Here is a 23,124-nt window from a genome sequence, read left to right as displayed (position 1 = left end):
AAGAGTTCCCACCAGTTTAAGTCTTAATTTGAAACAGAGACAAAAAAAAATGTTAAAATCAAATGAGTATTTTAATAGTAATTTAATAAAATATGATTTGCATTGCTTGTCAAACATGGTAGTTTTCCAAAACATATGAAATGTTAGAAGTTTGAGTTTGACTGTCCAAGCTTTTCAAAAAGTATCTCCACGTTTTTCATGCTTCTGCCCTTTTGCTGTGTTTTATGTGTTTTCCATGTTTTCATTTATAGTTTTATTTTGTGATTGTTTAGTTTGAATGTGAATGAATAATATAAATCTCCCCACAGGGGCCAGTGTCGATGTTTCTAACTAACTACAATGAAATATTACAAAAGGCATCATAAAATTAGACTTGATTTTAGTGAAAAAGCACAAGACACAGAAAAATAATCCAGTTTTAAAGATTCCCTGAAGATCTAGAGTCTCTAGAAAACAGCAGTTTGAGGAATGTCAGTCGTGGCTCAGACCTGCATCACACAGGTGAAGTTTGCACACATCCACACACGCACACACATTGGTCTGTGTGTCATGCCACACTCTCCTTGCTGCTGTCTCTGGTGTCCGCTGATCCTCCTGAAGATTGTTTTGAGAAGTTCAGGAAGATCCCATCAAGCTCCATCTCCGAGTCCAGAGAATCTTCCATCATGTGATCCATCATCATCTCCGGACTGGAAGAAGGACTGGGACCAGAGCTGGTGTCCTGAGCCAGAACCTTGGAGGAGGAGGAAGAGTCGAACTCCAGCGAGCCAGTGCAATGTGTGTCCTCGTCTGGGGAAGGCTCGGGGAAGATGCTAGGGGAGTGTTGCTGACGCTGGGTAGGGTGGGGAGCTGCTTGGCTTCCAGCACCTATGGTTCGGAGTTTCTGGCTGGAGGTTGCACCGTCTGCACAAAGTAAAGCAAAACTTTTGGAGGTGAAACTGATTTTCCTCTACGTTTCTGTACTGTAGCTTGTTAGCAAAAAATACATTTGGATCAAAGATTCCAATAATAAAGCTGTGCCAATATTAAGCATTTCTGTCTAGATTTCACTGTATAGCAGATGCATCATGGGATGGTAGAAACATCACCAGATAACTCCAGTGATTTCAGGATTTACACTGCTGCCTCTGCAGAGCATGTTGCCTGTTACTTTTAACCTCACTAAACATCTCAAACCACAGTCTGTCTCACAGCTCTGAGAGATTTCGTAACATAATATAGTTTGACCTTAATGTGAAAAACCTACACAGCATGCATCCTACTTTTTCAAGAATACGGCAATTAAATCTCACTCCATTTCTTTATATTTCTGTAAAATTGTAACAAATGGAAGAATCTGAGGCTGGTGCTAGACATGCATGAGGAGAGCAAGACAGTGTGTGAGGTGTGCAGAAGGAAAGACTGATGGGTTCAAGGTGGAGCTGGGATTACATCAGTGATTGGCTCTCAGCCACTTCTTGTTTGCAATGATGGTAGACAGGCTGACAGATGAGGTTAGGCAGGAGTCTCCATACATCATGACGTTTACAGAGGACACTGTGATTTGTAGTGAGAGTAGGGAGCAGTTGGAAGAGAGCCTGGAGAGGTGGAAGCATGCTCTGGAGAGAAGAGGAATCAAAGTCAGTGGAAGCAAAACAGAATACATGTGTGAGAATGAGAGGGAGACGGGTGTAACAAAAAAGCTGAAAAAAGTAGTGATAGTGAAGTTATATGAGTTTAAATAGCTAGAGTCACCCATCCAAAGTCATAGACAGTGTATAAGAGAGGTGACGAAGAGAATGGCAGAGAGAGGCAGAAGATGCTTTGGACGTGTACAGAGGAGGAACAGAGGATATATTGAACAAAGGACGTTGAAGAGGAACTGGTAGGCAGGAGGAAAAAAGAAAGACCACATAGAAAGTTCATGGATGTAGCAAAAGGAGAACATGCAGAAGGTTGGTGTGACAGAGGAAGATGCCAGGGACAGGGTGAGATGGAGGCAGATTACCCTTTGATGACTACTAAAGCGAGACTAGTTAAAAGAAGACGACAACGAAGAAGAAATAAGGAAGATTTGTCTCTGTTTCCTTTTTTCTTGGTAATATAAGCTATTCCTAATTCTCTATTTTTTGTCACTTCTGTTTTTCAACATCACCATGCTCATTTCAAAATTCATAAATGTATTCAGTACTACTCCCTTCCAGTAATAGACAGTCATTGTAAAAATAAAGTACATCCCCTGTCAATTCTAAGGTTTTAAATACCAGGACATAATAAGAAAATATATCAGGTTCCTACCAGGACCTCAGACACAACCTCAACTGAACAGCAACACATTTATTTAACAGAAATAAACCAAAATGCACATGTGCTGCTTCAGTTCTTTGAGGTTTGTTGAGATTCACTTATGCACAGCTCTCTTAAGGTCCTGGCACAGCATTTCACAGGTTTTCTCCAAATGCAAGTCTGTGCATTATGGCCTGAAATCTCCACTCTGCCTGCATTCTTGAAAACTTATCTCTCACTTACATCTTGGATTCTGGCTAATCTGGTTAACCCGATAAATTAAAATGTTGCTCCACTTCAAAACCAAAATCCATTCAGTTTTGTAATATTTTTTGTGCAGAAGAAGTGTTACTCCTAGTTTAGTAAGAATCAAAATGTACGTATTAATTATTTTTTTTTAACCTAAATTAAAGGTAAATATCACTTGTATTAATGCATTGGAAAACACTAACACTTATTTTTAATCTGTCAAAAATACATATAAAAAACTGTCAGTCTCTGTCAAGGAACCACTGATCCATCCATGCATCTTCCACTTATCCAAGTCAAGAAATCTTTCAGGAAATCATGAAAAAAAATCCCAAACTTTGATTGGGTTGTGGAGTTTTTTTCATATGTACTCATCTATAATTTAGACAGATGAATAGCGCTGCACAGCTGAGGAAAAACACGTATATTTACTTTTGAGTTCCACTGTCTTTTTAAAGGGATTCATTAACTCTAGCCATATAGTCCTACCTGAAAGTGAAGCAGAGGTGGTGGAAGCTGAGGAGTGATTGGCGAGGCTCGAAGTGCTGGTGTTACTGTTGTTGTCAGGGGCACTTATGGTGGACTTTGTCTTAGGGATGCTTTCCTCCACGCAAGATGTCATCTCACATACCGAATGCCGCCTGATGCCTGTGCCGCTCCCTGAGGAGGAATCTATGTCATACTCTACTACAGGGGTTAGCATGGGAACATTGTAGCTCTTAGAGCGGACCACTGGGTTTTTGACAACAGGAGGACTGCTTAGTTTGGAGGACCAGGAGTACTGTAGGCGTTTTTCTAACGAAGACAAAAGAGAGAAGCAGAAAGAGAAACCTTATTAGTTTATAATTGCAAACATTCCGCAAAAACCACAGAAAGCCTGAATTAAAATGGAATTTGTGAGTTTTTCAAGTACACACAAGCACACACTTACCCAACAGACAGGAAGAACAGTGCATACTGGAGGATTCATCCCTGGAATATAAGCCATGAGTGCCGAGGTAAGGAGAGACCACCTTCTGGATGAGAGCTTCAAGGCGCAGGTAATCATCTGTTACACCTTTAGACTCATGGACACCCTGGATCAAAGGAACACAAACATACACATAAAAAACACAAGTTTGTCTTAGCTGGTAATTGCAGTGTGTTGGCTGGCACTAATGGAAACTTTAGAAGCAGCAAAAAAAGAAAAAACCGGGGAAAGAGAAAGTTCTCTATTTGGCTTTCTGTGATTTTATCAAACACTCTGCCAGTTACTGTGAAAGATCTCTGATAAACCTTTTTTCAGTTCAAAACATGTATGTCTTTAGAGGCTAGGCCGAAAAGAACACATTAAATATAGCAGAATCAATTTGGTGTGAATGTTAGCCTTGTATAAACATATACAGTGGGATGCAAAGGTTTGGGCAACCTTGTTAATAGTCATTATTTTTCTGTATAAATCGTTGGTTGTTACAATAAAAAATGTCAGTTAAATATATCATATAGGAGACACACACAGTGATATTTGAGAAGTGAAATGAAGTTTATTGGATTTACAGAAAGCGTGCAATAATTGTTTAAATACCCAGGCATCCATCAAAACAGGATTTATTAAATTTAACAGAGTTAGAAGTTAGCAGGAAGTTAGCTCGCTAGTTTCCACCTAAACATGATATAGCATGTTCTGACTGACAGATTTCTGAAAAAATTAAAACGTACAGCTCTGCTATCACTTCCAACATAAACAAATACAAAAAAAACTAAACAAGCAGTGACTTTTGTAGGGTTACTGTAGTTGGGCTAGCTGGTATATAAGGATGTGATTGCTAGCGACATGGCTATGTTAGCATAATATAAACACAGTGAAGCTGGAGGATGAATACTAACTATTTTCCACTCAATAAAAGTTAATGGGAGAGTTCCCGATGGTTGGGGACAAATGCAATCGCAACGCAGCATGCTTTAAACGGACTGTAAACTTCAGTCAGGAGAACAACTGAGACAATCCATCCACAGTACAATGTTAGCCATTAATATACTGCAACAGCATGGGAATAGAGCAGTTAGAGCAGACAATTCAACATTAATGAATCATAAATGAATTGTTGGTTGTTACAATAAAAAATGTCAGTTAAATATATCATATAGGAAACACACACAGTGATATTTGAGAAATGAAATTAAGTTTAATGGATTTACAGAAAGTGTGCAATAATTGTTCAAACAAAATCAGGCAGGTGCATACATTTGGGCACCACAGAAAAAGAAATTAAATCAATATTTAGTAGATCCGGCTTTTGCAGCTGAACAAAAAGTTGAAAATCTGTATTATGATGATCTTGATGGTAGTGAAAACAATGAGCTAAAAGAAAGTTCGAGCGGAGAGGAACTGCACAGTGGATCTTTTACACCACACAGTCATTTGATCCACAGATATAAATCATCTTTAACACAAAAGTACTTCTGCTGTTTGAAAGTTTCCGATTTTGTGTTTCTGTTCAGTTAAAGCCAAACTGCTGCTCTACAGTTGGATGTAGTTCAAATTTACTTCCACAACATTGTTCATGAAACACATGAGACACATGTGGCTCCAGACCTCACTGCAATATCTCAAAATGACAAGGGATAGATCAGTGAAGTTTCAATATTCTAAATTGTTAAGCCCATGCACGAAAACCACAGCACAGAAACAAACCACATAAATAGCACAGACTTCAGTGAACTGGCGTCACAGAGGCTTAACAGAATGAAAGGGAAATTACAAACAGATGAATTGAGGAATTAGCAAAAACTGCATTATTTCAGTGCCAAATTTTACCTCTCTTACAAACAGCCTTTTTCTTAGCTGCCCTACTTCCTTCCTTCTTTTTGTCTACCTGTCATCTTTTTCTCCCGCTTTGCTCTCTGTTGATATTTGCTGTGTGCAAACTAAAATAACTCTGCAGTATATCTGTGCACAATGAATAAAAGAAGGGAATAAATAAATTGTGCTTTCTATTTTCGTCTCGTCTTGCCCTCTCAGTCTGAATCTGGAAGGACCAGATTTGGGTCAATTAGTCATCATAATAATGTCCAAGCTAAGCCAAACAGAAACAACCCCATTCTGCATCCTCTACAACACTGAGTAAACCCACTGTCATGCACTACCAGGACCACAGCTTATCTGTGACTAGTACCTCTCAGGAATCTTTGTACCAAGTGCTTTTAAGTTAAAAGATTTGGTAGATGGGTAAAATATCTAAAAATGGCCCACACACTAGTCTTATTTTATTCTATTTTACTTGATTTTAACATATTCCAACCATGTCAAAATTCAGAGAAAGTACCACAGCTGTTGTTACTTAAGCAACACCTACATTTTTCATGGTATTCATCTGGTCTCCTCTGTATCCTTCTGAGAATTAGTCACTCTTTGACACTTTTATCTTTGTGTGTAATCAAGGGGACTGTTTTTAGCTGATTTCCTTTTAACAATTTTTTACAGGCTGATGAAACATTGTTAAGTTATGAAGAAGAGACAAAGTAAAATAAAAACCAATAGGTGACAGAAGAGGAAAGCTCACATGGCTACCTCAGTTACAAGACACACCCATATTTTCTGGGCCTACTTGAGAAGCACTGCAACGCTCCAAAAGTGAGTCAATCCCCAGACTAGTATGTTAGCTTGTTAGCACGACATAGGGGCTAACATTTACAGTTTGGTACAATTAAATGCTTTAGCAAATCCTCTTCTCATATCAACTCTATGATGTATGACTTAAAAAAAATTAATTTAGATGTTGTTAAAGTTTAAAGTGTGGCTGGTTTAAACGTGTGGTCTATTAACAGGGGTGCACATAAGTGGTCTGCAGGGGCGCTTTCAAAATAAAAGACGCGCACCAGATAAGAAGTTGCAATGCGCGTTTGCGTACATAAGATTTTCAGGAGGAGGACAGACATTTGTTTAGAACTCTTAAAGATGTCGAAGAAACAACCTCCTTTAAGCAATTACTTTGGTGTTCCTCCACCTCCAAAGAAATGTCAGAAAGAGTCCGAACCGCAAAAGAAGTGCGTATTCTCGGGAAAGTGGACAAAAACAGTGCCTTTAATATAATATAAAAGGCACTGTTTTTATCTGCTAGAGTGGGATTTTCACGGCATATTATGCATATATGTGCGTTCATCATTTGTTTGAAACCAGCTCACCTCCTGAAACCACTTTTCAGAGAATACGCACTTCTTTTGCGGTTCGGACTCCTGACATTTCATTGGAGGTGGAGGAACACCAAAGTAATTGCTTAAAGGAGCTTGCTTCTTCGACATCTTTAAGAGTTCTAAACAAATGTCTGTCCTTCTGTTAGCGCTAAGTGGTCGATAAGGGTGTAACCAAGCACACTTGCCTGTTGGTTCTGGGTCACTTTGACCCACTTTTTTCAGTTTCTTGTATTTTGGTGTTTTTTTCTATTTTATGGTTTATTTTCTAAGTCTTTAGTTGTCCTGTTTTGAACATTATAATCCTAAGTTTCAGTGTTATTCTAGTTAAGAGTTTTGTTCATAGGTTTAGTTCAGTGTCTAGTCTGTGCCTGTCATGTTTCCTGTTTTACCTTGAAGGTCCGTGTCTCGTGTTAGTGTGTCCAGTGTTACTCTCCCCTGTGTTGTCATTATGTTTCATTCGAGTTAGCTGTGTCCTCATGTGTCTCCACTTCTCCTGATCACCTCATGTGTGTATTTAAGTCCTCCGTCTCCCTTTGTTCACTGTCGCGTCGTCTGTGCTACCTACCCCACATCCTGTCATGGTTTTCATTCTCAAAGTCATAGTGAAAGTCTTAGTTATTGTTTCCCAGTTTAAGTTTAGATTTTCCCTGATTTTGTCTTGCTTCTTGGCTGTGAGTGTCAGCCCCAAAATAAAGGCTCACTTTTCCTTAAGCTCAGTTTGGCTCCTCATCTGTGTCTGTACCTGGATCCACCTCACTCATTCCACTCAGTCTGCCCCGCGGACCGTGACATTGCCTTAGCTGATAACTTACTGTTCCAACCTCTAGTTTAAATATGGCCGCTTATGGCTGTAAAATAAGTTACATTTACACTGAGATAGGGGGGAAAAAAAGTGGAGCACTACGCAGAGTCCCCATCACCGTGCTGCAAGTCCACATGAAAGAGACTATTAGTGGCTAATGTTGGAGTCTGTTAGGGGTTCACACGGCCTGTCCAAACAGTGTGACACCAACAACAACAGCAGTCCTATAAAATGTCCATTACTATTATTACTCTAGAAATGGAAGAAACCATTGCATTTAGGTAACAATGGACAAGACCAAACTGACTGGTTATAAAGTGCTAATATTGTAACAACTAGCTTCTATGTGCTTTCATCCTGCCATCCTGTCTGGGCTGTTTAGGTCTGTGCAAACTCTATGAGAAGTTACTGTAAGGCATCAAATATAAAATGTAACAAACTGAACGAAAATATATAAGCAGATTATTATAAATTATTGGAAAAACAAAATAAAATGTAAAGAAATGGACAAGCAACTCTTTGCCTGCACTACAATTTACATCAACTGAACTAAGGGGTACAGAGGTCTAATAAAGCTCTTGTGAAGTTGTCACGGCCTTTAATGATAGCATAAATCCTCATAATTCGCACAGACAAACAGGGTGCAGAGGGTCCTGAATGGTCATGGGAAGACAACCGTGCTCTGTGTTCACACTGAGATTACTTCCTGTGGGATCCCTTAGCAACAACTTTTTTCTACCCTCTGCTCCTCTTTCTCCATCTGTTGCCATTTACCCTGTTCTCTCATGTCACAGTCATCAAGTCATGGATATCAGTGTTAAATGGTGCACACTGATATAAGAGATAGCACGAGAGATTATTAGACGAAGACGATGGGAGAGGCAGACCACAAAAGTGTGCTCACCTGTAGTATTAGTAGCATCTGTATGATGGAGGGAGGAACTCGGGCCCGGGGCCGAGAGAGCGCCTCGTCTAGTTTAAGGTTGAGGGTGATGGTGTTCCTGAAGTGAAGGAGAGCCAGCTGACGGACTGATGGCTCCTTTCCCTGATGATATATACACGTTTCAATGTGATGAAGGCCTTTAATTGGAGTACTTGTTTGCAAGAATGTGTACCTGTACAGGATAGAAGATGGCCTGCAGCATGGACAGAACGTCACAGAAGAAGAAGTCCCACGTGTCAGCCAGAGAATCCAACAACTTTTGACCTGCGATACAACCAGGCAGATCAGTTATAAAAGTATCAAGACTGATGTAGGAAAAAAATATTGGGATTGTGGAAAGCATGCTTAAAGGACTATGCATAAAAGTGGCTGTAGTTTCCAAATAGTTAATGTAATACTGTTGTTGGAGTCCTTGAATTCAAGCTCAAGGTTTGAACTATAATCACGGCTTCATTGTTTGACACAAGGGCAGAGTTCAGAGGCAGAAGATTAAAAAAATGTGTCATTGCAAAAATACTTATTGACCTATAAAAAACAGATCTGATAATCCAGATAGCAACTTTACAGCTTTGTTCTTTTATTTCTGGTGGGACATTTTTCTGCATATGCACACACACACACACACACGCAAACCTTCTTACTTATTGACGTAAAGGATCGCTTCCTGTCTGGTTTTGTGATGACGGTTCTGTCACACAAATCTGTCACCATCAGAGTGTGTGCGTTATATCAATTCAGCAGTGCTTCAAATAAAGGTCACACATTTACCACAGTACAAAATACCTTTCTCTCACTCTACCTGTGTGTGTGCATCAGTGTGTGTTTCTGTGTGTCCTTGTGCAGAAAAATGCCACGATCTTACCAGTCAAAGTAATATTTAACTAATGCAGTTACCTCTGCATCTAGAAATTTCTTTAGTAAGTTATTATTTGGCCCTGTTTGAAACCATTAGAGACTAGACTTGTGTCATGTTAAGATAAAACACTAATCTCGGACTTCCCCTGAAACAAACTACTGGTAGTGTGAACACCTCATCAAAGCCAGAAGGCTTTGTCGGCTATGAACAAAGGAGTTGAAACTAAAGACTCAGCAAAGAATTTTGTAGAATTTTTTTACCGTGGTGAAAAAATATCTCTGCAAATAAGTAACCTAGATGACACGAAAGGTTGTTTTTTCCCCGTTAAAATGAAGGACACACAATTTACTTGAGAAGCAGATACAGGTGGTGTTAAACGTCCAGCTAATACACATTTTTGCAGTCTTTAGATTAATATTTCTGAACTTGCTCTTTTGTTGAGTTTCTCCCTGGTAATTGGCTCTGATATATCAGAGCTTTAGACATGTACAGTCATATGGAAAAAAAAAAGGTTTTGCAGGACACTCTGCTGTTAAAAATAAATAAAATGTTTAAAAGAAAAAAAAGGGCTCTGAGTGGATCATTACAACAATTTGATTCTTTTCTTTTGCAGATTTGTTGCTGTACTCTGGATCACTTTTGTCTAAGCTTTAGCTGTCTGTTGAACAGATGACCTCACAGTTAATGGTCAACTCCTGGTCCTGGTCCTGTGGCTGCAAAACAAGCCCAAATCATGTGCTTGTGCTGATATGCTGTGTTTGGTTTTCTCCAAACATGGCGAAGTGCATTATCTCCAAACATCTCCACTGTTCCAGAAGTCATGTGGTTTGTTCAGATACAACTTTGCAAACCTAAGCTGTGCTACCAAGGGACTTTTTCCTTCCAAACAAATCATAATGTGATGAACTTTAACATTCAATATGAAGCCTACAGAGCCTGTAGCTCTTTTATTGGGTGCTTTTTTTCAATTTCCCTGAAAACCTGTGTTTGTGCCATTCTTATCCAAACTAAAAACTTACGAACTTGCATATTTAGAGATTTTATCCATGTAAATTTGCTCTGACATCTGACCGCTTTAAAGAAATATTTTATAAGGTTAAAGGGACAACCCTGATTTTATTTTTACCCTTTTATGTCTATATTTTAAGCTTGTAATCAAACTGTTTAAACACCAGTCTCTGGCAGCCATTTCTTTATTCAAAACATGATATACCATCATAGAAATAAAGGTTCAAATTTCTCACTCTGTATATACGTCCCACTTTCTGTCTATTTTCTCAATAATTTGTGTTTACCTTCATAGAAGCGAATCTTGTCCCTCAGAATAACCATTCCTTTGGTGAGCAGCTGGTTCTGAAGGTACTCAGTAAAGAAGGAGCCCAGCTCAGTCTTAAGCAGTTGCCTGCAATGGTTATAATAACAGCACATGAGTGGATACTGGACATGAAGCGATATGCTTACAGTCACACATCATCAGCGATACCTCCTTGGAAATGAACCAGACGTAATGAGTTTGCAGAATGCTGTGTTTACGGAACATCAGACTCAGGAAATGAGAAAAGATGCTGCTCACACTGCATGCATAACATCTGGAAATTTCAATAAAACTTTCCACAGTTAGCAAAGGCTAGCACTGGCTCAGTATCATGATTGAACATCAGCAGCTCAAAGAACAAACACTGTGTGATTAAATACACTAAAATGACAGATGCTGCATTTCCATCTAATTTCAAGGTTACAGTGTCTCTTCTTTAAAGCAATTTTAAGGTAAATCCAATTTATGAACAGTATAACATGCCTGTGTTAACTTGTAAGCATGTTTATATATGTTTCAAGTAAGAAATATTCTGCTGCAGTAAGGTAAGATGGGAAATCAAAGCTTTAGCAGTGATAATTTAATCAAATATTCTAAAATACAAATCAGCTAAAAGTTCAGGGTACTGGTGTAAAGGCCAGCAAGAGACATAAAACTAGACAGCTAACCTGACACCTTCATTCAGATTGTAGAGTTCATTTTCTCCCAGATCCTTCCTCTGAAAAACTGAGATTACTGCATTGTGGATGCTAGAAATAAACACACGGAGAGGTGAAATGCATTTAGAAAGAGTGACACAGATACATGCATTTATTTTATTTTAATTGTGCCGTTTGAACAATCGGTGAGCTCTTGAAGCCACCTCAAAAGAACTGGTTAAAAATAAACTTTGAAAAGGTTTCTTTACCAAAGGAAGGCCATCAGAAAGGTAAAACATACTACAGTGAGACGGGCATGAACTTTTTTGACTGAAGGTTTGTGTCCAGTTTAATTTGTTCACATAGCCTTTCAGCCACCCAGCAAACTGACAGCTCTTGCTTTCTACTCTGTGCTGTTTAGTGTTGAATAAAGCAGAAACACCGTTAGAAACAACCATACAAAAGAGTGAGAAGAAAGAAATCCAAAGAAGAAAGAAACCTGCGAGGCAGAATGGGAAAAAAGGAGGAGGGAGTGAGGAAGGGATGGATGGATGGAAATAAAGTGTGGTAGTGATGGACCCTGAGGGAAGAAGGCAGGCAGAAAGAGCTGATGTCCATGTGCGTATATGTATTTTCATGTGTATGTGAAAGGAGACTGTCCTATTCATAGCATGGACAACAGCACTGACAGAGCTTCCCACTAGTAAAGGAAACACACGCACAAGCACTTGTTCATGTAAAAATGTGTGATGGCTTATCCATTAACAAAATAAAGTATTCACTAAAATATAAACTGACATTGGTTATAATAAACAGGGCTAACCTGTTCCAGGTGGCGTTAGCCCCGGCCCTCCTCTGCTGGGTCCCTTTGTCTCTGCTGCTCTCCTCTGTTCCTCCCTTCTCCCCACCTCCTGTTGGGGTCTTTGCCTGGGAGAGGTCAGTCAGACTGGAGGACGAGCCGGTCCCCAACCTCAGTTTATTATGGAGGCTCCTTGAAAGCCAACAGGAAGAAAGAGAAAATGCTTGTAAGCACCAACTTTCATTTCTTACGTGTACTGGAAAAGATGATGTGAAAAGCCTTATTTGTAAAGGTCATCTAAATGAATTAATTTCATTTCCTCAAATATTGCTGGAAAAATGGGAAATAGATGCAACAATTTACACTTGAATGTACAACCATTTATACGATATATAAGTTTGTACAGTTCTAACAAGCCTGGAAGTCAATATTTGGTGTGAACTCTCTTAGGAAAGATTTCTTCAGTCCATGACCAAAAATGTTCCCTTGTGTGTTTTCCTGTCCAGGTTTGCTTTTACTGCATTTGCAGTGTATTTGCAATCACCATTGTGCCAAAGAACTGTTGCCAATTTTCCAGGTGGTATTACATGTTGGATCAAAATCCGATGGTACTTTTCTTCGTTCATAATTCCATCAGCTTTGACATCATCTCCAACACCGCTGGCTGAAATGCACCCCCTAATCATGACAGAGCTTCCACCGCGTTTTGCAGCTGGATGTAGACACTCACTGTCGCTCCTAACCACCTCCACCAAAAAAGTCAAACTGATTTTTAGTCCAGTTCTTGTGCAATTTGGCATTCCTCAGCCTTTTTCCCTTTCCCTTCCAGAAGAATGGCTTCTTTACAGCCAACCTTTACATGAAAAGATTTTGGATGAGGTTTCAGTGAATTGCAGACAGATCAACTGAAAGGTCAGATGCACTTCTCTGCTCCTGTGTCACGTCTTTTTTTTTTTCCATATTTTTTAAGGACATTACTTTCAAGTGCAGTTCATTGGCTGTAGATACGTTTTAGGCCTGCCACTTTGTCTTTCATCATCCATTTGTCCCATTTCCTCAGGAGACACTGCACACTGTGCCAAGATATGTTTTCAGCTACCAGGTGTTTGGGAATACTATGGAATATTATTTCATGCCTGTCAAACTGTGTCATATTTGGCCTTTTTCGTAGATTCAAGTAAAGAAATTGAACCGAATTATGTGCATGTGTGACAAGCTGTTAGTAAAAAAGTGCCTAAAGATGTCATTTAAAATTGGTTCTTTGCTAATACACCTGTTATATATATATATATATACAGACCCAACACTGGTTCACCCTTTAAGTTAGACTACTTTTTTTATGCTTGAATACTTTATAGATCATACTTTGTTAAGAAGCTTAATAAAAACAATCCACTGAAAATAGCCAGGTACAAGGACTGGACTGAAAATGTAGCAGCTATGTTATATATTACAAATACAAACACATGTATGATCTTCATTTTGGCATATGCAAATTAAAAGCTATTATACTGTAAAATGTTACTTTGCTACACAAAGGGGGGGAAATATATGAAAGTATCAGCTGCTGTGCAAATACACTTCAGTCATATTCCAGATTTTGATGGCTTTCAAAATTAGCATTTAATAACAGGTGATTGCTTTTTATTAGCCATCTGTTAATGTTTACACTAGCTTGGGAACGATACTGCTTTTCAAACACTGAGCAAAGAGATGGGTGCCAGTCAAACAGGATAAAAATAAACAGGGAGGACAGAGTGGGGAAAGACCTGGGAGTAAGAAGCTCAAAAAGAGAGTAAGAAACAGGGTGTGGATAAAGGTATATAACACATGCCGGATCAGGTGCAGAAAAAGCAAACAAAGCACGTTGACAGTAAAAAAAAAAGAAGAAGCAGAGATTGAAACCACAGACATTACAAAGATAAAAGAAGGGTGGGAGGAGTGTACAAAGAGGTAGATGAAGAGGAAAAGGCGCTTTAGAGATAGTAAGAGTGAGTCTTTTTCTGCAAATGAAAGTGTTAATATTTGGATTTTAATTATACTGAAATTTTAGTAAATTAACCCAACAAACAAACAAAGTGCACATGTCCATTTTTGGGTAATGTCTATCAAACATTTACTCAATCACTTCTGAATTTACAGGTGAATCAAAAATTTTAAAAACACCTTTAAATGGCAGTCACTGTTTAGCAAATATGAAAAACCTCAAATATACTTGCAGGTATTGTACTTACTCTAGCAACTGAAAAGGTACCACATATCCCCACTCCATGACTGTGAGATGAAACAAGGCCTGTCTCTGTCTCTTCTCATATCCTTTCACTTTCCCTCTCTCCCACCGTCACCCTTTGTGCTCTTCTCTACCCACTCCTCTCTCCCACTTTACCGCTCTCCTTCTTTTTCTCCCTTTGCCAGTCTGTGCCAGTTGGTCAGCATGTGACCCTGTGAGCTTTTGTGTCAGGCGAACAAAGGAACCCTTTGAGGTTCGAATGGTGCCAAGAGGGAGAGGAAGGATTTAAAGGTGACACAGATTTCGCTTTACCTTCCACTTGCCTCCCAGAGTGTGGGAGAAGCTGTAGTCAAGCTGTAAATACAGACTAATGACTCTATTTATTTAATATTGAACCTTCAGTATTTTTGGTATTCTCCATACTGAATGATCGGTAATCAGCGGACACACTGATATGAAAAGAATTTTAAGGAAGTGCGAAAGCTCACGAGAAAAAAAGGAATGGAAAATCTGAGCCGAGTATAAATAAATAAGGAAAAGGAGATGGAAGGTATAGTTGCTGTTGGTCCATCTGTCAACCTGAATCTTAGTTCAGCTCTGCATAAATGGGTCAGAGCAAGAAACTGGAGCCCTGGGCTCAGTCACACATGCAAAAAGACAGCACACATCCCTGTGCAGAGTTCATGTCAAAGTCAGGACGACTTTTTAAGTTTAAGTTCAGAGCTGCACCTCTGAAAGAGCGAAATTGAATCTATACACGCTTGAGCCAAAAGCTTCCTCCTGAAAAATGGATGATGCAGAAGATAAAACACAATGGTGAGGCTCACAATAACAACTTAACTACACATGGTGTGTATTGTTCTAATGGGAAAAGGTATTTACTTTATAAACGAAAGGATGCTGACATAACTTGGAAGTAAAAAACTTTTTTTTTTTGGCACTAAATCAACAGGACGAGTTTAACGACAAATAGCTGCCCTCTGATTACTAAACAATGGGGATGTTTGAATGAGTGAAAGCATGAATGAGGTCACTCAGGAATGTGTGTGTGTGTGTGTGTGTGTGTTTTTCACTTTGATCAACATTTGTGTGTCTCAAAGGATGGAAAAAATGGAACTCTGTGTAGTGAATAGGACTTGCTGGTGAAGTGTGTGTCTCTCTGTGTGTGTGTGTGTGTGTGTGTGTGTGTGTGTGTGTGTGTGTGTGTGTGTGTGTATGCTTACCTTCTAAATGAGCCCTCTCGTTCCATGTTAGTCTCGACAGATGGCTAGCAACCACCCTGAAACTGCCACTGAAGAATCAACATCTGAAAAAGGAAACATTATTAGGATTATTAGGTAACAAATATATATTTTGTCAGCTAATATCAGTGACTTTTAAGCCACTTAACTTCTGTAAAAATTAGAAAACTGCATTCAGTTTTAATTTAATGAAACCTCAGTAAACACATCTTTATCACAGAGCACATATTGACATGTCACAGCAAGAGAACACAGAGGAAAACACTAACAGTTGTTTTCGTTTCACTCCCTGAAATATTTAAACTTGTTACAGAGTTTTTTGTTACAGAATCGCAGAGTGGAATCTGTGTGGCGTATACAAGACAAAGAGATTGTGACACCCACATACTTCAGCTCAGGACAGTGATATGAAATAGGTACGATATTTTGTACTTTTCCTAATAAACAGGAATTAATAGGGTAAGTAGTCTCAAAGGTGCTCATAATTAAATGTACTTGACCAACTGATCATCAGCAGGTGTGGCCACATGTGTAACAGTAGTAACAATCTGGGAAGGGTTGTAACATAATATTCCAAAGTCCAAAATTCTGCAGTAAGAAAGATTATTCACAAGTCGAAAACAATCGAGATAGCTGCCAGATAGTCGTTCCCTGGAGTGGACGTCCCAGCAAATTTCCCCCAATGTCAGACTGTGAAATGCTTAGAGAAGCCACAAAGAACCCAAGAGCTACATGCAGTGAGACTCTAAAGGCCTCATGTAGCATGTTAAATGTTAAAGTTCATGACAGTGCAAGTTAAAATAAATAAATAAAAAAGACTTAACAAGTGTGGCTTGTTGGGAAGGATTAAAGGGAGCAAGTCTTCTCTCTGAAAATGGCAGCACAACACTTCTGGATCTGGAACAATGTCCTTTAGACCGAGAAGATTAAAGTGGAGAAGTCTGCCCACAGTGAAAAGCACCACATGTATCAGTGAAAACACCTCATACCAAATGTCAAGCACGGCGGTGGAAGGGTGATGGTTTGGGTTTGTTGTGCAGCCACAGCACCTGGGCACTTTGTAGTCACTGAGTCAACCGTGAACTCCCGCCAAAGTATTCTCGAGTCAAATGTGAAGCCGTCTGTCATGCAGCCAAAGCTTGGGTGAAATTGGGTCATGCAACGGGACAATGATCCAAGCACAGCAGCAAATCTACAAGAGAATGGCTAAAAAAGAAAATAGACAAGGCACTGCAATGGCCTAGTCAACCTAACTGAAATGCTGTGGTGGAACCTTAAGAAGTTGTGCATAAACGGATGCTCACAAAACCTCAATGAACTGAAGCAACGCTGTGAAGAGGAGTGGGCCACAACGACAGAAGACTAACAGAGTCATACAGAAAACGATTACATCAAGTTATCGCTCCTAAAGGTGATTCTACATGGTTTTTAATGATGGTGTGTGCTTTACTTTTCCACACACAGCTTCAGCATTTTGGCTTTATTTTGTTAAGTAAAGAATGACACGGTGTAACATGTCATTTGTTGCATTTAAATAATCCTAGAACTTGGTAAGTACCAGGTGAACTGAGAAAGGGTGTACTTTCTTTTTCCCTTTACTATAAAACAGTTCTCAGACAGATAAACTCACTGATACCCGCCTGACTAGCGAAGCAGACACACTATTCTAATCAAATTACAGTAAAGTGGTTGAGACAGACATTTGATCCTTCCGCAAACTCAAATGCCCCTGCTTTCTCTCCCCCCCCCCTCTCTCTCTCACACACACACACACACACACACACACACACACACACACACACACACACACACACACACACACACACACACACACACACACACAGATAGAATGTCACACTTGATACATCAGACAAGTCAACTTTAGTCGGCTTTATCCTCACCTGTCCTGAAACTGTTTCAATGGTTTTAAGTTTTGAGCAAAGCAACTTTATTTTTACTGCATGCTTTGAAGAAAGAAAAAAAAACCAGAAAAATAAAAATGCAAAGTTATTCACAGACATTTATGCATCTTTTTATAAAACACTATGGAGCTTCAAAGAAAAATAAATAAATAAAGTATATAGGTTTGGCTAGTTTCATGTGCTGCACTGCACATGAAACTAGCCAAACCTATACAGTGGGGCAAAAAAGTATTTAGTCAGCCACCGATTGTGCAAGTTCCCCCACCTAAAATGATGACAGAGGTCAGTAATTTGCACCAGAGGTACACTTCAACTGTGAGAGACAGAATGTGAAAAAAAAAATCCATGAATCCACATGGTAGGATTTGTAAAGAATTTATTCGTAAATTAGGGTGGAAAATAAGTATTTGGTCAATAACAAAAATACAGCTCAGTAGTTTGTAACATAACCTTTGTTGGCAATAACAGAGGTCAAACGTTTACTATAGGTCTTTACCAGGTTTGCACACACAGTAGCTGGTATTTTGGCCCATTCCTCCATGCAGATCTTCTCGAGAGCAGTGATGTTTTGGGGCTGTCGCCGAGCAACACGGACTTTCAACTCCCGCCACAGATTTTCTATGGGGTTGAGGTCTGGAGACTGGCTAGGCCACTCCAGGACTTTCAAATGCTTCTTACGGAGCCACTCCTTTGTTGCCCGGGCGGTGTGTTTTGGATCATTGTCATGTTGGAAGACCCAGTCTCGTTTCATCTTCAAAGTTCTCACTGATTGAAGGAGGTTTTGGCTCAAAATCTCACGATACATGGCCCCATTCATTCTGTCCTTAACACGGATCAGTCGTCCTGTCCCCTTGGCAGAAAAACAGCCCCATAGCATGATGTTTCCACCCCCATGCTTCACAGTAGGTATGGTGTTCTTGGGATGCAACTCAGTATTCTTCTTCCTCCAAACACGACGAGTTGAGTTTATACCAAAAAGTTCTACTTTGGTTTCATCTGACCACATGACATTCTCCCAATCCTCTGCTGTATCATCCATGTGCTCTCTGGCAAACTTCAGACGGGCCTGGACATGCACTGGCTTCAGCAGCGGAACACGTCTGGCACTGCGGGATTTGATTCCCTGCCGTTGTAGTGTGTTACTGATGGTGACCTTTGTTACTTTGGTCCCAGCTCTCTGCAGGTCATTCACCAGGTCCCCCCGTGTGGTTCTGGGATCTTTGCTCACCGTTCTCATGATCATTTTGACCCCACGGGATGAGATCTTGCGTGGAGCCCCAGATCGAGGGAGACTATCAGTGGTCTTGTATGTCTTCCATTTTCTGATGATTGCTCCCACAGTTGATTTTTTCACACCAAGCTGCTTGCCTATTGTAGATTCACTCTTCCCAGTCTGGTGCAGGTCTACAATACTTTTCCTGGTGTCCTTCGAAAGCTCTTTGGTCTTGGCCATGGCGGAGTTTGGAGTCTGACTGTTTGAGGCTGTGGACAGGTGTCTTTTATACAGATGATGAGTTCAAACAGGTGCCATTCATACAGGTAACGAGTGGGGGACAGAAAAGCTTCTTACAGAAGACGTTACAGGTCTGTGAGAGCCAGAGATTTTCCTTGTTTGAGGTGACCAAATACTTATTTTCCACCCTGATTTACGAATAAATTCTTTACAAATCCTACCATGTGAATTCATGGATTTTTTTTTCACATTCTGTCTCTCACAGTTGAAGTGTACCTCTGGTGCAAATTACTGACCTCTGTCATCATTTTAAGTGGGGGAACTTGCACAATCGGTGGCTGACTAAATACTTTTTTTGCCCCACTGTATACTGGTGATTAGGTGAAACAGGTCATGATCAGGGTACTCATGACCTATTTAAATTAAAACACAGGTGCAATCACTCTCCAGTGGTTCGTCCTTCAGTTCCTGGAAACTGTATTTGCCGCTATGCAATATACACCATGATCTTTTATTGCCTGACAGCTGCAGTTATATGAACTAGCAGGACTTTCATAGCTATCATATTTTCATTGTTTTATTTTTGACTCATTTTTACATGAAGCACACGCTCAGTAAGAAATCAAGGTCAAACACTTAGGAGGCCGGAAAGTCACCGCTTTCAGTGTCAGAGCTGCTAATGTTAATTTATGGTTAAAATCCAGTGAGTAGAACAGGCACAACTTCCTTTGATGGCTGTCTATGGCTCACAGAGGCTCTGGTAACTTACACTTGGCCGTGCTCTTGAAAATGTATCCGAACTGAATGATACACATGAACCGAGGCTTAAACCTTGGTCTGCAAGCACTCCTGTCTGCTTCTGCCTCTTTCTTGCACCACAATACAGAGTGGTATAATGGCTTGCTTGGGGCACAGGGACTGTGGTTTCATGGATTGTGGTTATGAGGGCTACAGAGCATTTTTCATTCAGCATCTGGTCAGTATTTAATGAGCACTGCATGAAACAAAACCAGCCCTCTCCCACTCATTTAAAGCCTGACCTCTCTCTGTGTAAAGCCTCCTCCTTTACTCTCACTCACCAACAGACAGTTTGGACTAAGTAGATATCTGGGGCCCTGGTGCTGAAAATTAACACCCTTAATCTGCTTCAACTGGAAAATACACACATGCACACGCACATACAAACACACACGGGCACACATTTCTTTCTGCAGAATGGCAGCACGGCAGGGAAATTACAACCCTTGCACCAGACAAGTGCTGAAATAAATGTCTGGGTCTTGCAGCAGGTTTGTCTGCTGCACTAGCCACTCTGGTAGAAAACCAAACCACAAACTGGAGGTCCTGATGTATATAAAAAAGGAAACTACGGGTGTATATTTGCTTAAGAAGTATCCTGCTCTGACATGCACTCATCAAGACAGGCTGTCCTGTCATCCCGTGGGCAGCTAGTATGCAATACGGGTCTAAAATATGCAATACGCAGAAATAGGGTACCATGGCGCGTAAAGATAGCTCCTGGTAGGAAAGCATTTAAAGGAGAACCCATAATTTTATACCATATCATATTATATGGGTTACATATATTGGGCTCAGTTCAATATCTGAGACGTGCTTGCTATATATTGTATTTGTTCTTCTCTCGTTACAAACCACGAGCAGCTAGTGGATAACACCTCTTCTTAACTTGGGTCAGAGTAGGTAATACTCACTTTTGCAGACGTCTACCTCGCTCCATTAAAGCAAGTACTCCTTGAGTTTAAATGGCGTAGCAAAGCTAACGGTAACTCCAGCTTTTCTGTGAGGACTGGATTTCCATAGGATGGGAAATAACAGCGCACCCTTCCAACCTGTCAGCCCAGACAGGAGCGCGTAAAGGTGGCGCACGCGATCCTAAAAAGATCCGATATGAGGATCAGACAGCAGCCAGCGTGAGCTGTCAGTGCGGTTTAAGTCACTCTCCGACAGAGAGAAAGAGAGGGAGGAAGTGAGAAACCGAGAGAGAGAAAGAGAGAGGAGGAGGAGGCTGGTGTGTGGGGGTGTGTGTGCGTAAATGCTGTGTGTGTGCAAGGGTCGGTAGAATATGGAAAATGTTTGTGATTTAGCGTGTGTGTGCCCGGAGTGTGAACTACACACACAAAACACCTACAGGTAGGCCTACATGGCATGCACGTGTACTGCCACTGGTGAAAAGAGCCGAGGCTTGATCTTTTAAAGATTCCACTCCTTCGATTGTGGGACACTGAAAAGTTTGCACGGGGTGCAAAGATGAGATGGAAGGTCGATCCACAAGTAAAATAAACCAATAAATGAATAAAAGCCTTGCAAATTCATCAATTTGCAAACATATTCATAGCTTTTTATTGTAAGAAAAACGATAACCTGTTGGTGGCAACAAAGGAAAGTCAGAGGATCTCATTTAGATGCACCTTGTGCAGACAACTGATAAAGAAAGAGAAACCTGAACTTAATTCAACTTTTTATGGCACATTAGAATCAGCTTTGTCAGCTGGTTGCAAACATTTTTTATGAAGTCCCATTATGTTTAATTCATAGTGAAATAATTCACAGCCAAACTAATACAACAGCAGCTTGCTAAACATTACAGGACATTTGTGCTTTTACCACCACTGGACAGACAAGGCTACTCAGCAGCTACACTGGCTTCTATGTGGCATGATCAGCACTGCCTTGGCCCATTAGCATCACTCATATCTAATGTACAGATCAATGCATTAACCACAGAGCTCAGTGTTTCACATCCAGCAAACTGCAGTCTGTTTGCAGGCATTCAACTCCTACTGACAGTGCATCACACTCACATGCAGGTAGATCTTTTGTTCTCACCCTCCCCTCCCCCTGTAATAAGAAGCAGGTTTATAACAGCAAAGTCAACCGGTCAAGGGCAGATTGTTTTTTAATGGTTGTTTGGAGCATAAAACCCCAACACAGAGCCACAGTGACAAAGTTCACTAATCAGATAACATTACATAAACAAGTCAGGTTTACACTCTGTATTGAGCCACAAACACAGTTTTTAACGCAGCCACCAATATCAGTTTCGAGTATCCACAGAATGTGCTTTTGATCACCCGTGTGTGGCCGTGCCTGTAGTGAATGAATGACACAACTTCTTGTAGTTAGTGAGTGTTGGTTTAGGGACATTCCTTTAACCCAGTGTCATAACGCACGTCCACAAAAACCAGAAACCTGCTTAGTTTGGACGTGCATTTGGATATCTCTGTATCTAAATGTGTATTTTGACACCAGTAAGTACAGGATGAATGTACTGTTTCAGAAAACTCTGTCATCCTTAGCGTCCACATAAGCAATGGCTTTATTTTTTGTTATTTTCTATGATTAATATTGTTCTGTTTAGAGTGTGATTGGACTCACTCTGCTCCCCCCCCCCCCCCCCCCCCCCCGCTCTTTCACACCCTCTGCCTTTTATGTTTTATGCCAGTCATTTCACACTTTTACAAAACACTTTCAACACTTTATTTTAACTAAGGAAGCTGTTGGGTCGAAAGACCACAAAGCACACCTTGAGAATCTTTCCGAAGCTACACAGGATATGAAATACATTTAGTTTATTGCTTCAAGAGAAAAAAAGTTTTGCACTGCTTCTTATATGTGTGAAACCTGAAAGTTTTGGAACAGGTAACTCACACTTCCCTGGTCTTCAGTTTTCATTTCCTCTCTCTCATGCACTTTATAAATAGTTTCTTGCTGAGAAACTACCTTCCGTAACAACTGTAACAACAGTGACAACTTCCCCATCATGGTTTCCTTTCCCTAACCTTGGCAAGTGGAGGGTGAATAAAAATCTAAAAAGCCTGAGGAGGACTGAAGAAGGGCTGAATTTGTGCTACATAACTGACTTTAGCTTGTCCCTGCAAGCCACTTTGCAACCCACCTCTGCAGTGATTTATCCTGACCTAATTATTGTCATGTGTTTCCAATGATGCCTGCTTTGCAAACCGAAATAACTGTTTTAACAATTTTAGTTTGGGGTAACTATTTTGTGATTTTATAAAAGTTCAGAGATGCAACATCTTAACATGGTCTAACATGGATAAAATCCTCAACACAATCTACTAATGTAACACTCTTCTGAAACTACATGTGTACAAATAGTCTTAAAGAATGAAAAGTCAAATACTATGGATGCAAATCACATTTTACAATACAACATAACCCTGTTTATAGTAAGAGTGAAGTCTAACTCTGAAGTCCAT

General features: G+C 40.1%; 1 protein-coding gene across 2 annotated transcripts; it reads right to left on the bottom strand.

The window, feature by feature from the left end:
• Positions 1-95: 95 nt before the first annotated feature.
• LOC308400010 (proline-rich protein 5-like) lies at positions 96-20,840 on the bottom strand. Of its 2 annotated transcripts, none has more exons than XM_080887476.1 (10): positions 20,599-20,840; positions 15,494-15,576; positions 12,065-12,232; positions 11,272-11,352; positions 10,584-10,690; positions 8,605-8,696; positions 8,394-8,534; positions 3,446-3,590; positions 3,004-3,309; positions 96-903 (listed from the first exon to the last, which is right to left on the bottom strand). In XM_080887476.1, the coding sequence occupies exons 2-10, from the start codon at positions 15,517-15,519 to the stop codon at positions 548-550; spliced, it is 1,422 nt and encodes a 473-aa protein (XP_080743602.1). In that variant the 5' UTR covers positions 15,520-15,576; positions 20,599-20,840; the 3' UTR covers positions 96-547. The 2 variants fall into 2 exon arrangements, with proteins under 2 accessions (XP_080743602.1, XP_080743601.1); XM_080887475.1 differs by having other exon boundaries at positions 12,065-12,242; positions 15,495-15,576.
• Between the last annotated feature and the right edge of the window lie 2,284 nt (positions 20,841-23,124).

This window comes from Rhamphochromis sp. 'chilingali' (genome assembly GCF_963969265.1).
Source record: "Rhamphochromis sp. 'chilingali' genome assembly, chromosome: 7".
In the NCBI taxonomy this organism is placed as follows: Eukaryota; Metazoa; Chordata; class Actinopteri; order Cichliformes; family Cichlidae; genus Rhamphochromis; species Rhamphochromis sp. 'chilingali'.
Note: the sequence above shows the minus strand (reverse complement) of the source record. Positions and strands in the feature narration are given on the sequence as shown.